Consider the following 14,555-nt stretch of genomic DNA (forward strand, 5'->3'; position numbering starts at 1 on the left):
AAGCACTGGTGTTTTCCCAGGCTCATTGGGCTCCAGGAACAGCAGCACCCCCAGGCCCACAAAACATGCCACTGTGGAAAAAATAGGCCATGGAGCATGCATGGTTTTGATCCTCCCATAACACCACCAGTTGGAGACAGAAGAACCTCTGTCTCGGCCCTAATTTTATATCAGTTACAGATTTGCACTCACACTGCAGAGACAAGAAACTGTGGGTGCAATCCTATACCCCAGATTTATTTTCATTCTATGCCATCCTTCCTCCCAAACAGGGGCTCAGGATGGTGTACAATGTATTTAAAACACCATTACAAAATGTTTCACAATAACAACAAATTAAAAATGCATCAATTCTTAAAAACTACAGTTTCAAATTTACAGTTGCTGGATCCCCAATACATTTAATTCTCAAAAGACCCAAGTAAATAAATAGATCTTAAGTGGCTCTTGAAGAGTAGTAGGGAAATGAGGGGGACCAGCCATATTTCCCCAGGAAGGGGGTCCAAAGTCTCAGTGCTAGCTGGGTGGCAGCCCTGCTATAAAATCCCCCTCTAGAGATGCCCCCACCAGCAGAAATTCCCTGGTGCCAGCTCACACTATGGACCACCAGGCCACCCCAGAGCGGCCAGAACATGCCAGGATGAGGGTCAACGTGAGCCACTTCCTGTATTTCACCAGACCTTGGTCCTGCCCCAATTCTTGGGGCACTGATTTTGGATGTGGTAACGGTAAAAAACTCAATAGTGCTACCCACTGCCTCCTCCCTGGCCCACGCTGTCAGGATTCAGACAAACTCTAAAACCAACCAAAGCACATCAACAGCAGGACGGAGTCATCAGATGATGGGGTGCATGGCATGAGCCCATCTCTCTCTGGCCTCTCACTTGCACACCGACCACGCAAGGGGAGACTTGGGTGGGGGCAACCAGAAGGGCCCTGGACAGAAGCAGCCTGGTCTCGTGACATACAGTGGTACCTCGGGTTAAGAACTTAATTCTTTCTGGAGGTCCGTTCTTAACCTGAAACTGTTCTTAACCTGAAGTGCCACTTTAGCTAATGGGGCCTCCTGCTGCCACTGCACTGCCGGAGCACGATTTCTGTTCTCATCCTGAAGCAAAGTTCTTAACCCGAGGTACTCTTTCTGGGTTAGCGGAGTCCGTAACCTGAAGCGTATGTAACCTGAAGCGTCTGTAACCCGAGGTACCACTGTACCTATAACAGCATATTGATAACATTTCTCTTTCCAGAATGCTTATGGATACCTTGTATCCAACACACGAACCAGCCCCACCCCCCGTTCCTATAAGTGGGGGGTCAAAGAAAAATCACCCCACACAGGTATGCAAGGGAAGAGGAGGAGCTATGCTACAAAGCAGAACTGCTGCAGATGTGTCCCCCTTCCTTTGCCATATGTGAAAACTGTGCCCTGCCCCCAACAGCTGGGATTGGGGTCTCCCAGGCAGCAGACACAAGGTTAAGCAGGTGCTCTCACCTGCGGGTAAATAATAGCATCTCCCCTCCTACCACTGCAACGACTGGAGACATTTGCTTTGGGCCCACAGAACAGAGCAGTCCCAAGACACACTCCACCTTCTTCAGGGAAGGCTCCAAGGGAGGAAGGCCGAGGCAGGGAAACGGAAAGAGCACACAAGCAGCAGTACTCTCTACCCACCACGTCCTCCATGTGCTGCAGCCACTGCTGGTTGCTTTACGATGCTGCCTTCCTGCTCTCCCTTTGCTCTCCACAGGGCCCTGTCTAGCAGGAAAAGGGGCAGCACCACTTGCCCAGACCACATGGGAGCACACGGTTTGACCAGTAGCATTTCCTGCTATTTCTCCACAAGGATGGCAGCCTACTCATCTGTGCAGGCCCCGTGACTGCAAGCTGTGTGACAAGTGCAACCCTACTCAGCGTGGAGACGAAGGGTGAGGAACATGCTGCTCCTATCTGCAGACAGGGGTCTTGTGTCTGCTGCTTACCAAGCTGAGCGGCTTGAGGAACTTCTGCTCTTCTACCTGCCTGAGGTACATGTAGTGACTTAACATGTGTGAAAATACTTCACATATAAAAAGCCACAAAAGCTTTCATTTTGTCCCAGTCAGTACCATTTTCAGTGAAGTTCACACAAGTGGAACCAAGCTATGACCAAAACACTTCAGCAGTGTGAACTGGTTCCACACAATAGCAAAATCTGCCTATATTTTTACTTCTGCATGGACAATGGTAACACTGCAAATATATATTGAAGGGGAGAGGGTTCACAGTTTTTCTCACATGCAGATGTGTGCGGTGCCAAAGGGGTTTCTGGGACGAGACCCTCCCTCCTGTTTCCTCAGAGGGACACGTTCTCTCTCACACTAATACAGAATTCAAAAGATGGAAGCAAGGCTCTTTGTGGCTCTTTGTGGCATGCCTGGCCCACGCGAGTGAGGAGATTGTGGCACCGTAGACAACAAAGACTAGTGCAATAAGCAGGAAGGAAGGCAAACAACAGCACACAAAAGAACAAGCAAGAGAACAGAAGCACAAAACTGAAACACTTCCAAGGGAACACCGAGCTGTCAAAGTCAGCCCTGCCAGGCAGCAGCAGGAGAGTTCAGTGCATTCAGTGGAAGCCCAGCTGACAAGAGAGTTAAAGCATTTCCATGTCTCACCTACCTTTACAAAGAGCTCGATTTCAGGGTCCTTTCCTTCTCCATTTGAAGGAGATGAGTCTGTCATTTTTTACCTACCCCCCCAAAAGCTGGGAGGTGTTCTGCTTACACCACAAAGCAATAAAGGTTCCAGCTCCACAACAGCTATGCTTCCTTTTATAATAAGGGGGGGAAAGAGAAGGCTTGCAATGCTTTCTTCCCCTCCTCTAAACCATCTCTTTGCTGTTTCTGAAACTTCTATTAGCAGAGAAAATAAATTTCCTAGCTGAGAATTTTCAAAAACAGGGAGAGGACTTATCAGAAGACTCTGCTACGGTTTAATGGTTCACAGGAGCAACAAGTGCTAACTGTGCTGCGTTGTGTTTCAGAGTGCTCATCTGTCAGAGCTCTGGCTCACACAGCCAGCCCAAAATAGCCCCGTGCCAGAGAAGAGGGTGGAGTTAGCTCACAGGAGAGCAGAGAGCTATTGGTACCTTAGGACAAATAGTTTCTTTTCAGCATTACCAGTATATGGAAATCCATCCCCCACGTGTTTCCCTCTGCCACAGCTTTTACAATATGATATCAGAGTGTTTCCTTAAATATCAATGTTATCTTCCAAAGCATATTATTTACATTACACACATTTCGAGGGGACCTAAAGACGTGCACCCCAAGGTTCCTGCCGACGCTACTCATTTTGCTGGCTCACAGAGCTAAAAACAAAACATGTCGTTCTCTGCCTTTCATTCATTCTCCTATTCAGAGGCAGGCTGCAGAGAGGCTCTCGGCAAACTCATAGAGTAATGTGACATTTGCATAAAATACAATGCAGCAGGGAAGAGGAGACCATTTGGGGAACATAGAATGTGTGTATGAAGTGGCACACACAGTGACTTGGGGAGTGGGAAGGTGGGCAAGGAATCTTCCTGCAGTTTTTTGTCTTACATTTTGAGATCGAAGCTTTCAAAACTGCACTGATATATTTATTTCTTAGAGGCTGCAAGCCATTTATATTGCATATTACTAGTTGAACTTTATTTAGCAATAAGAGCATAATCCATCTTTTTTAGGTATTACATTTCAACTATAATGCTTTTTCCCCCTATACTGTTCTTACTTCATCCTGTGTTCTGCATTTTTACAGAAAAACAACTGGAATGTATAAATTGGCTAGTCCCCTTCATTTAAAGCAGAGATGGATGACCTGCAGTCCTCTTCATATGAAAAATATAGCTTGAGACTCTTAATCTCAGGGTTGTCTGTTTGAGCCCTACATGGGCTGAAAAATTCCTGCATTGTGGGGGGTTAGGCTAGATGACCCTCATGTTCCCTTCCAATGCTGCAGTTCTGTGGATCTATGATCCCCGTCTCACACAGTCTTCCTTCAAAGAGTTATAGGGTTCAGTGAAGGTGAATGGCAACACCACGCTGGTTAAGCTCTGCCTCCTCTCTCAGGTTTGAAGTCACAGGGAAGCTTCCAGGCCCCGCAGTTAGACCTCTTCCTCAACACCTGGAAAGCCGTGTGGATAGGCAGCAAGAAGTGGAAGAGGGACCAGGGCCAGAGACAAGGAGACAAGTGCAAAGTACAAACATGCCGAATAAGAACTAGAAGTCCTGTCAGTGAGCCTGTTCTGATCAACACAAGGTGCTCTTCTAGCCCCCCAACCTTGTCTGTTACCTGCTCTGTGTATATCAACGAAGAGCTCATCTGAACAAATCTGAACTATGTTTCACTGCCATTGCTTCTAACAAGAACAACAAAATCCCAATAAGAGAAGCGTGGGGGACAAAATGCTCCTGTGGGGCATCAGTTTGTTTTGGAAAGACTTTTAATTTAAGAGTAATGCTCATTTGGAAGGTGTTGTTGTTCGAATGCCAGGAGTTATCTAAACGCCATAGTGAAACGCCAGGATCCTTCCTCCACGGAGCCTTAATAGAAACAGCTATCAAGTGCCTCTCTGTAAGATAACATATTTAGAAGAATGCCATTTGTGCCACAATTAACTTGGAATGCGCATGCCAGGCTTTCTTCTCAGAGGGGGGTCTGGCCTCCAACCCCACCTTTAAAAAACCACAACCTTTGCTTGAGTGCAGCTTTTCCTACAGCGCTATGTTGCAGACTATAGCTCTGCTTAGTTGGTCTAATAGGCTCTGTTAATTTTTTTAACTGGCCCTGTCAATGTTGCTGCTTTCGCTAGTTTTGGTTATTTAAGATTATTGTATTCATGGTGCTTTTACAATATTGTGAGTTGCCATGGGAAGGCTATGCACCCAAAAGCAGCACATAAATAATAGTATAAATTAATACAAAGTATTAAAAACTTACTTTCAAGTTATACTTAACACCACATATTAACAGCTCAATCATAACTATATTTACACATATATATTGTTTACTTCCAAATAATTTAACATCATTTGTCTGTTCAGTTTTGTGCATTGGAGGAGCGCTTGAATGGAAGTTTTCCTGAATTTTGCCAATAAGAGTTTTTATCAATAGTATCTTTTAGAGTGGTGAATGGCACTATTTAGTGGGAAGAAAGTCCAATGAAAATCCTCATTACATATTTTTACATGGCTGTTTATTTGTATATATTCTAAACATTTATATATGGATGTTTTAGGATAACTTATATTTGTATTGCCTAATAAAGGTTTGGTGTAGAAGAATAATTTTGTCAATGTGGAGGCACCTGAGGCACCCCCCCCCCATGAAGCCTGCCCTCTTCCCTTGTCAAACTGAAACCCATTTTAACTAGAGCTATGTAGACCCCTACTAAGAAATATTCCTAACCTTGTTGAAACTCTTTTGGCTTACATCAAAAAACTCAAATAATCTGAGTAGGAACTTCCTAATTTATATTAACATTTTTGCTTCAGGTGCTTTCAGGTGTGTTGTTTTCATTAATCTGTAAGCCACTCTGGGAGTACTTCTAGCTGAAGAATAGGGTAAAATTGCTTTGAATGACGTCTGGTGACAACTCTTAATTGGAACTAACATCCAAATCTTAGCTCTTTTGTTCCATTTTTGCTATCCCAACTCCCTTGTGATGTACACTTTATAAACAGCCCTGACCGGTCTATGAAGATAGCCCAAGTGTTGTCATATTACAACCATGAATCACTTAAATGTCAGTTAAACTTAAGAGCAACAGTTTATTTATAGTCAAACCTCAGTTCCTGAACAGCTCCGTTTTCAAACATTTCAGCTCCCAAACGCCGAAAACCTGGAAGTAAATCTCTGGATTTGAACATTTTTCAGAAGCTGAACGTCCAACGCAGCTTCCGCTTGAGTGCAGGGAGCTCTTGCAACCAATTGGAAGCCACGACTTGGTTGTCAAACGTAGAATCATAGAATCATAGAGTTGGAAGAGACCACAAGGGCCATCGAGTCCAACCCCCTGCCAAGCAGGAAACACCATCAGAGCACTCCTGACATATGGTTGTCAAGCCTCTGCTTAAAGACCTCCAAAGAAGGAGACTCCACCACACTCCTTGGCAGCAAATTCCACTGTCGAACAGCTCTTACTGTCAGGAAGTTCTTCCTAATGTTTAGGTGGAATCTTCTTTCTTGTAGCTTGGAACCATTGCTCCGTGTCCGCTTCTCTGGAGCAGCAGAAAACAACCTTTCTCCCTCCTCTATGTGACATCCTTTTATATATTTGAACATGGCTATCATATCACCCCTTAACCTCCTCTTCTCCAGGCTAAACATGCCCAGCTCCCTTAGCCGTTCCTCATAAGGCATCGTTTCCAGGCCTTTGACCATTTTGGTTGCCCTCCTCTGGACACGTTCCAGTTTGTCAGTGTCCTTCTTGAACTGTGGTGCCCAGAACTGGACACAGTACTCCAGGTGAGGTCTGACCAGAGCAGAATACAGTGGCACTATTACTTCCCTTGATCTAGATGCAATACTCCTATTGATGCAGCCCAGAATTGCATTGGCTTTTTTAGCTGCCGCGTCACACTGTTGGCTCATGTCAAGTTTGTGGTCAACCAAGACTCCTAGATCCTTTTCACATGTACTGCTCTCAAGCCAGGTGTCACCCATCTTGTATTTGTGCCTCTCATTTTTTTTGCCCAAGTGCAATACTTTACATTTCTCCCTATTAAAATTCATCTTGTTTGTTTTGGCCCAGTTCTCTAATCTGTCAAGGTCGTTTTGAAGTATGATCCTGTCCTCTGGGGTGTTAGCCACCCCTCCCAGTTTGGTGTCATCTGCAAATTTGATCAGGATGCCCTTGAGTCCATCATCCAAGTCGTTGATAAAGATGTTGAATAAGACCGGGCCCAAGACAGAACCCTGTGGCACCCCACTAGTCACTCTTCTCCAGGATGAAGAGGAACCATTGATGAGCACCCTTTGGGTTCGGTCAGTCAGCCAGTTACAAATCCACTGAGTGGTAGAATAGTCAAGACCGTATTTTACCAGCTTCTTTACAAGAATATCATGGGGCACCTTGTTTTGGAAGCCGAATGGGCTTCTGGAACTGTTTACGTTCGACAACCAAGGCTTGACTGTATCCAACTCTTCTACTGAAGAGCAGCATAGAATATAATAATAAAGCCAAATAATGTAATAATTAAAAATGCAATGCAGCAATTTCTAAAAGCAATAGCAAAATACAGTTAACCCTTAAAACAAAGTAAAACACAAGCCTAGGGGCAGCAAGAGTAAAATATGTTAAGACATTAAAAATTGCAACAAATAACCCAAGAAGTTACTCATTAAGCAGCCAACATGGACAAGGGTCAAAGGGATGAAACTTCGGTCACATCTGTCTTATTGGTGACCATTTTTTCTTTTGATAATGCATTCAGAATAATCTACTAAGAAACAAATATTAGTGCATGCTCATCTTACTGCATCAGAAAAGGCTGGTGAGCAAGGCCAATTAGTTATTATACCAATCCAGGTTTCAGATTACACAATATAAATGAATATAAACTCAGCTCCGCAAGGGCTTCGTCATTTGCCCTTATGAAGTATACAGAAGAATATGATCATGTCACCACATTAATAAAACAGGAAGGCTGCTCAAGAAATGGAATAATCACATTCTGTGCAAGAAAACTTCATTGTACTTCATCTTTAAGGTGTGATCATCTTTCATAGGCCTGAGCTAAGTACGACTTCACAGCAAAGACTTTTGATAAGGTGAGCGCAAGGCCGAGCATAAAGCACATCACTGCACAACAAAATTCTTTTTTTAAAAAAGAACAACCACCTGTAGCTTGGGGGTTCTACACAAAGGGTGCATGGAGCCCACCAGCATCTCTGCTGCGTTGCCCCGTGGAAGAGGGAAAGGAGGCGAGGCGACTGCTTCTTCTCCCTGCTCATTTGCTTGGGGAGAGCAGCTGGAGAGGCAACCACAGCAAAGAGTGGCCCTGGCAGGGTTGGCATGTGGACCCCTTTCTTCCTGGAGCCCATTCACCAAGCGGCAGCTCGGCAAGGGAGCAGGCAGCCCTGGAGGGAGCCTGGTCAGCTCTAGTATCTGCTCACAGAGAACAGATAGGAAAGCTGCAGTAAAAGAAGCCCTTGGCCAGTTGTTAAAAACAAGGCCAAGGGCTGGTTATCATGCAATGGTCACTATGGAGAAACCAGATTAAATGGCCAGCTCCACTTAGTGCTTGCTGTACTGTAAAGAAAACTATTAAAGCTTTTCAGCAGTTGCGTAACTACTACCTAAAGTCCTGAATATGCTGAAGTGAACACAGCCCCCCGCAATTCACCTTGTATCTGCACATTTTAAAAAAATTCTCTCTTTAGAAAGTTACCACTCTCTGCTTCCAAGCTGTTCTATGTAAAACAAGCCTCATAATGGAGATGCTAAAGGAGGCTTTTCCCTTTGGGGCCAAAGTGCATGAAATACACACACAGAAGCCCCTTCAGAATGGATTAAACCCATCCAAGTCTTCAGCTGCAGGGCACCTTTATAGTTTGTTTGTTTTTAAAGTAAAACTAAAGTCTATATAACTTTTTGATTTTTTTGGCAGAATTTGGATGCAATTCACACAAATAGTCACCCCTTCTGAGGGGATGAAGCCTGCGCAATTTCAACAAAAGGAAAGAAAGGGAGGGAATCTCACCTCTCAAGCTCTGGGTAGCCTCTCAGAAGCTCGTTTGTCTGTAAATGCCTTGTTAGCAGCAAAACCTGCCTAGCAAATAATGAGAGTTTTCCACTTCTCCTTGTAACTTGGGGCACACACAGACCTCCTAATATATGCAAGCGCTCTCCATTCTCTACTATGAACATAGCTGTCAACTTTTCCCTTTTCTTGTGAGGAATCCTATTCGGAATAAGGGAAGGAGGAGGGCAAATGTTGTCCCTATTTTCAAAAAGGGGAAAAGAGAGGACCCAAATAATTACCGCCCAGTCAGTCTGACATCAATACCAGGGAAGATTCTGGAGCAGATCATTAAACAAACAGTCTGTGAGCACCTAGAAAGGAATACTGTGATCACCAATAGTCAGCATGGATTTCTGAAAAATAAGTCATGTCAGACTAACCTGATCTCGTTTTCTGCCAGAATTACAAGCCTGGTAGATGAAGGGAACGCAGTGGATGTAGCCTACCTTGATTTCAGCAAGGCATTTGACAAGGTGCCCCATAATATTCTTGTAAAGAAGCTGGTAAAATGCGGACTTGACTATGCTACCACTCAGTGGATTTGTAACTGGCTGACTGACCGAACCCAAAGGGTGCTCATCAATGGTTCCTCTTCATCCTGGAGAAGAGTGACTAGTGGGGTGCCACAGGGTTCTGTCTTGGGCCCGGTCTTATTCAACATCTTTATCAACGACTTGGATGATGGACTCAAGGGCATCCTGATCAAATTTGCAGATGACACCAAACTGGGAGGGGTGGCTAACACCCCAGAGGACAGGATCACACTTCAAAACGACCTTGACAGATTAGAGAACTGGGCTAAAACAAACAAGATGAATTTTAACAGGGAGAAATGTAAAGTATTGCACTTGGGCAAAAAAAATGAGAGGCACAAATACAAGATGGGGGACACCTGGCTTGAGAGCAGTACATGTGAAAAGGATCTAGGAGTCTTGGTTGACCACAAACTTGACATGAGCCAACAGTGTGATGCGGCAGCTAAAAAAGCCAATGCAATTCTGGGCTGCATCAATAGGAGTATAGTATCTAAATCAAGGGAAGTAATAGTGCCACTGTATTCTGCTCTGGTCAGACCTCACCTGGAGTACTGTGTCCAGTTTTGGGCACCACAGTTCAAGAAGGACACTGACAAACTGGAACGTGTCCAGAGGAGGGCAACCAAAATGGTCAAAGGCCTGGAAACGATGCCTTATGAGGAACGGCTAAGGGAGCTGGGCATGTTTAGCCTGGAGAAGAGGAGGTTAAGGGGTGATATGATAGCCATGTTCAAATATATAAAAGGATGTCACATAGAGGAGGGAGAAAGGTTGTTTTCTGCTGCTCCAGAGAAACGGACACGGAACAATGGTTCCAAGCTACAAGAAAGAAGATTCCACCTAAACATTAGGAAGAACTTCCTGACAGTAAGAGCTGTTTGACAGTGGAATTTGCTGCCAAGGAGTGTGGTGGAGTCTCCTTCTTTGGAGGTCTTTAAGCAGAGGCTTGACAACCATATGTCAGGAGTGCTCTGATGGTGTTTCCTGCTTGGCAGGGGGTTGGGCTTGATGGCCCTTGTGGTCTCTTCCAACTCTATGATTCTATGATTCTATGAGTCTATGAATTTCCCTTTAAAAAGGGGAAACGTTGACAGCTATGACTATGAAGGAGAAAAACACTCTGCCTGTGTGGACAGAGCTCCTGCTCATGTGAATCTCAGTACATATGAGGGCTTATGAGGAACGGTTGAAGGAGCTGGGTATGCTTGGTCTGGAAAAGAGGAGGAGAGGAGATATGAGAGCCGTCTTCAGGTATCTCAAGGGCTGTCCCATGGAGGAGGGAGCAGGCTTGTTTTCTCCTGCTCTGGAGGGCAGGACTCAAAGCAATGGCTGCAAGTTACAAGAAAGGAGGTTGCAACTAAACATCAGGAAGAACTTTCTGACAGTAAGAGCTGTTGGACAGTGGAGCAGCCTCCCTCGCGAGGTAGTGGACTCTCCTTCCTTGGAGATATTTAAGCAGAAGCTGGATGGCCATCTCTCATGGATGCTTTAGCTGAGATTTCTGCATTGCAGGGGGTTGGACTAGATGATCCTGGGGGTCCCTTCCAACTCTACGGTTTTATGATTCTATGATATATAGAAGCCACAAGATTATAGTTCATGTATTGGCAAACCCACTAATGTGATTATTTAGAACATAACTGTATACACATGCATTTGCGGTAAATAGCACTGCAGCAAGTCTTCATTTCACTCCTGCTGTTTCCTGTTACAGCTTCCAGAGGGCACTATTTTGCTGATTTATACCAGTGGCCAAAAAACCCGAATGAATGAAAAGGAAAAGAAACCTGATGACAAACTTTGCAAATCTTTCATATAATATGGGCTGGTGGTTTACCTGCAGCATGGATGTATTATTTTGGATTGAATGCTCACTTGACTGAACGCTCCCCCAAACACCCGCCGGCAAGGATCCACTTAAAAAACGGGATGTTAAGGGTAGAGATACAGAGTTTTATTTGGAAAGTGCGTGCAAAAGGAAGTCTGGATGAGCCTCTAGTTAAAAATGGTTTGGGCACAGAAGTACATTTCCACACCTGAGTTCATCTTCTCCTTCTGAAACCCCCCATGTTAAGGGCTGGTACTAAAAGCACAGAAGAAATCTGAACCCAGCAGGATGCCAGGCATATAGTGCCAGTACTATCATATAATAATAATAATAATAATAATAATAATAATAATAATAATAATAATATTTATACCCTGCCCTCCCTGGCTCAGGGCGGCTAACACCAATGAAGTTACAATAAAATGTAATAGGAAGAAAAGGGAAAAAACGTTAATTAAAATATGGGTTAAAATACAATTTAAAATGCGGCCTCATTTTAGTAAAGGTAAAGGTAAAGGTACCCCTGCCCGTACGGGCCAGTCTTGACAGACTCTGGGGTTGTGCGCCCATCTCACTTAAGAGGCCAGGGGCCAGCGCTGTCCGGAGACACTTCCGGGTCACGTGGCCAGCGTGACATTGCTGCTCTGGCGAGCCAGAGCCGCACACGGAAACGCTGTTTACCTTCCCGCTGGTAAGCGGTCCCTATTTATCTACTTGCACCCGGAGGTGCTTTCGAACTGCTAGGTTGGCAGGCGCTGGGACCGAGCAGCGGGAGCGCACCCCGCCGCAGGGATTCGAACCGCCGACCTTTCGATCGGCAAGTCCTAGGCGCTGAGGCTTTAACCCACAGCGCCACCTGCTTCCCCTCATTTTAGTAGTAGCCCATAAATCAAAACCATAAGGGGAGGGAAACATAAGGGTCAGACTGAGTCCAAACCAAAGGCAGGCGGAACAGCTCTGTCTTGCAGGCCCTGAGGAAAGATGTCAAGTCCCGCAGGGCCCTGGTCTCTTGTGACAGAGCGTTCTACCAAGTCAAGGCCAGTGCTGAAAAGGCCCTGGCCCTAGTTGAGACCAATCTCCTAGTTGAGACAGGCCCTAGTTGAGACCAATCTCCAACCACCTTGCGGCTCGGGACCTCCAGAGTGTTGTTATTTGTGGACCTTAAGGTCCTCTGTGGGGCATACCAGGAGAGGCGGTCCCATAGGACTGACTGCCGTTGACAAAGAGAAGCTACCCCACTAGGCAATCAGTTCCATGACACACGGCTGCACTAATCCGCATAGCACTAGAGATCTGGTTGATGGACACGACAATCTTGGACTGCAGCCTTTGAGTCAGAAGCTCCATTGCATTCTCTTACGTACATTTGCTACATTGACGTTCCTGGCTTGTGCCTATCCCAGTCTGCGCAAGTATCACATGACCATTGACATCCATGCAGATCAGAAATGGTCATCTCCTGCTTCTTTCACAATTCCTTCCAGCGCAGTTCCAACAGAGTGAGAAGAGTCAGTGTGCAGGGTCCTATAAAAGAGGACTCACTGACCAAGTATGGATCCTCTGGTGGCCAAAATAGAATCAACCATACAGAAGAAGAAGAGGGACCAGTAGCCTTTGGAGAACTGGGGTGTTTGCAGAAGCAGAGCAGGGAAAGCCCTGCGAAGGAGGGGAACCCTGACAACCCAGTAAGGACTGAGCCTGCTCAGTGAGCATGACGAGCTCAGGGGTTTGACTGGCATTGTGCTGGCAGTGCTGCATACCTTCCATAAATGAATAATATCCTGACTGCTGACCTAGTGAGGAGTATCACTCTCTTGCTCTCCTTCGAGATCTGCTGCCCTTATTCATTTTTAATGTCACACCTTGATACTTTTGTGCTAAAGTTTCCACAAACTTTGCCAGTCTAATTAGTCCTTTTTTCACATATCATTTTAAAGCAATCTGAAACCATGGTTCCCTAACTCCAAACCCTCATGTGCACCACTTGAAAACCATTGAGGGTCTTGGTGGACCACTTAATGATTTTTCTGACTGTTGTAGCAATTGTGAGGGACTGTGGCCGCGTTTGCATGTGCAAATCATGGCTTAACAATAGCTCATGAACCTGCTGGCTCCAAAGGAAGAGGAGACTGCAGGCACTCTGCTCCTCACTGAGCTTTTTAGGTGCAGCAGCTAAGTCAAGGTCTGGCTTAGCATGCAGTTTGACCCCAGGATTGTGGTGAAGGTCTCATCAACTGTAGCCAAGATAAGTTAGTGCAGAGCCCTTTAGCTTCAGGCAGGAATAACAGGTTTCTACTGTCAAGGCTGAGCCACGGGCAGCAGTCCGAGATCAGCCAGCGGTTGGAAACTGAAAGCCAGCAGTCAGGATGGAAGAGGAACTTGCAGGACAACAGGAAGGCCCTGATACTCAATCACAATTCAACGGGAACAGGAGAGCTTTCCTGTCCAGGAGGGTCCAGTGGCCAGTCTGCAGCACACTGCTTGCCACAAAGAGCAGCTGTCCACCAATCCCCACAGCCCCTGGCATCCCCAGAGCTGGAAGATGGAGGCAGTTGAGGCCTGCCCAAAATGGGATGGATGCAGTTCCAGCGTGGGCTCATCACTCCTGGGTGCATCCTGACATGAAGTAAGCACAATGCAACTGGCAATATGTTTGAAAAAGCACCTTTCAGTGCTCACACAACTGCGCTCACATGAGGTGGACAGCAGCCCCAGGCTCACAGCCCCATTGGCCGGGGCCTGTTTGGGAGTGGATGCTCTGAAGTAGGCAGACAGAGGGACTCCCCACATGGTGGAGAACCCTGACAAGGGCGCAGAATCGCACAGGAAGCCTCAACGTGCACAGCAGGCTCCCCCCTTCTGCAGAGCTTCGCACACACACCATGTGGGGGGGGGGAGCGGGGGGCGAGGAAGGCGAGGATGGGGTGACGGACCAAGGCCAGCAAGTGAAGCCTCATGCTTCCTCTCCTGTGAGTGTCATCGCAGGAGCACCTAATGCCTGAATAAGTTCCCTGATTTGCTGTGCTTGGAGCTTTTATACTCTTGCTATTCTTAGTTATTATCAAGTGTCGAGCACACAGCCAATCGGCTCTTGAGGCCTGAGAGGAACTTTGCCCCCTGCTCAACTGTTTTTCAGAGCCAGCAGAGAAAGGAGCCAAAGAAAAGGCTTTATTGCTACAGTCGTCAGTAATTAGACCTATCATGGACACCAGCTGAATCAACAGCAATGCAATGTTCAGAGGAATGAATATGTGAAATTAATTGCTCTTATCGGAGGAATTAGTTGCTTCTGATCAAACTGCTGCATGCTTTACTGCCATCCCAGCGTGCTTCACGTTTATGAGAAGGAAGGATATAGCACCTCAAAATGGCAGTGAAAACAATGAAGCAGCCATTTAAAGAATACTTTATGCTGAATGAGC

At 45.8% G+C, this 14,555-nt stretch overlaps 1 protein-coding gene across 3 annotated transcripts in view; it reads right to left on the reverse strand.

Moving 5' to 3' along the window:
* Positions 1–14,555, reverse strand: part of CLIC5 (chloride intracellular channel 5) — a 73,501-nt gene that overhangs the window by 45,106 nt on the left and 13,840 nt on the right. The window contains exon 1 of one of the 3 annotated variants that reach the window (XM_079970021.1): positions 2,660–3,025. The exons of the other annotated variants lie outside the window; for them this stretch is intronic. Within the exon in view, the coding sequence (XP_079826147.1) occupies positions 2,660–2,722 (63 nt within the window). The 5' untranslated portion in view covers positions 2,723–3,025. Of the gene's footprint in view, positions 1–2,659; positions 3,026–14,555 lie in introns of those variants that run through there. 3 annotated transcript variants of the gene reach the window in all.

This window comes from Podarcis cretensis (assembly GCF_951804945.1).
Source record: "Podarcis cretensis genome assembly, chromosome: 3".
NCBI classification, from domain to species: Eukaryota; Metazoa; Chordata; class Lepidosauria; order Squamata; family Lacertidae; genus Podarcis; species Podarcis cretensis.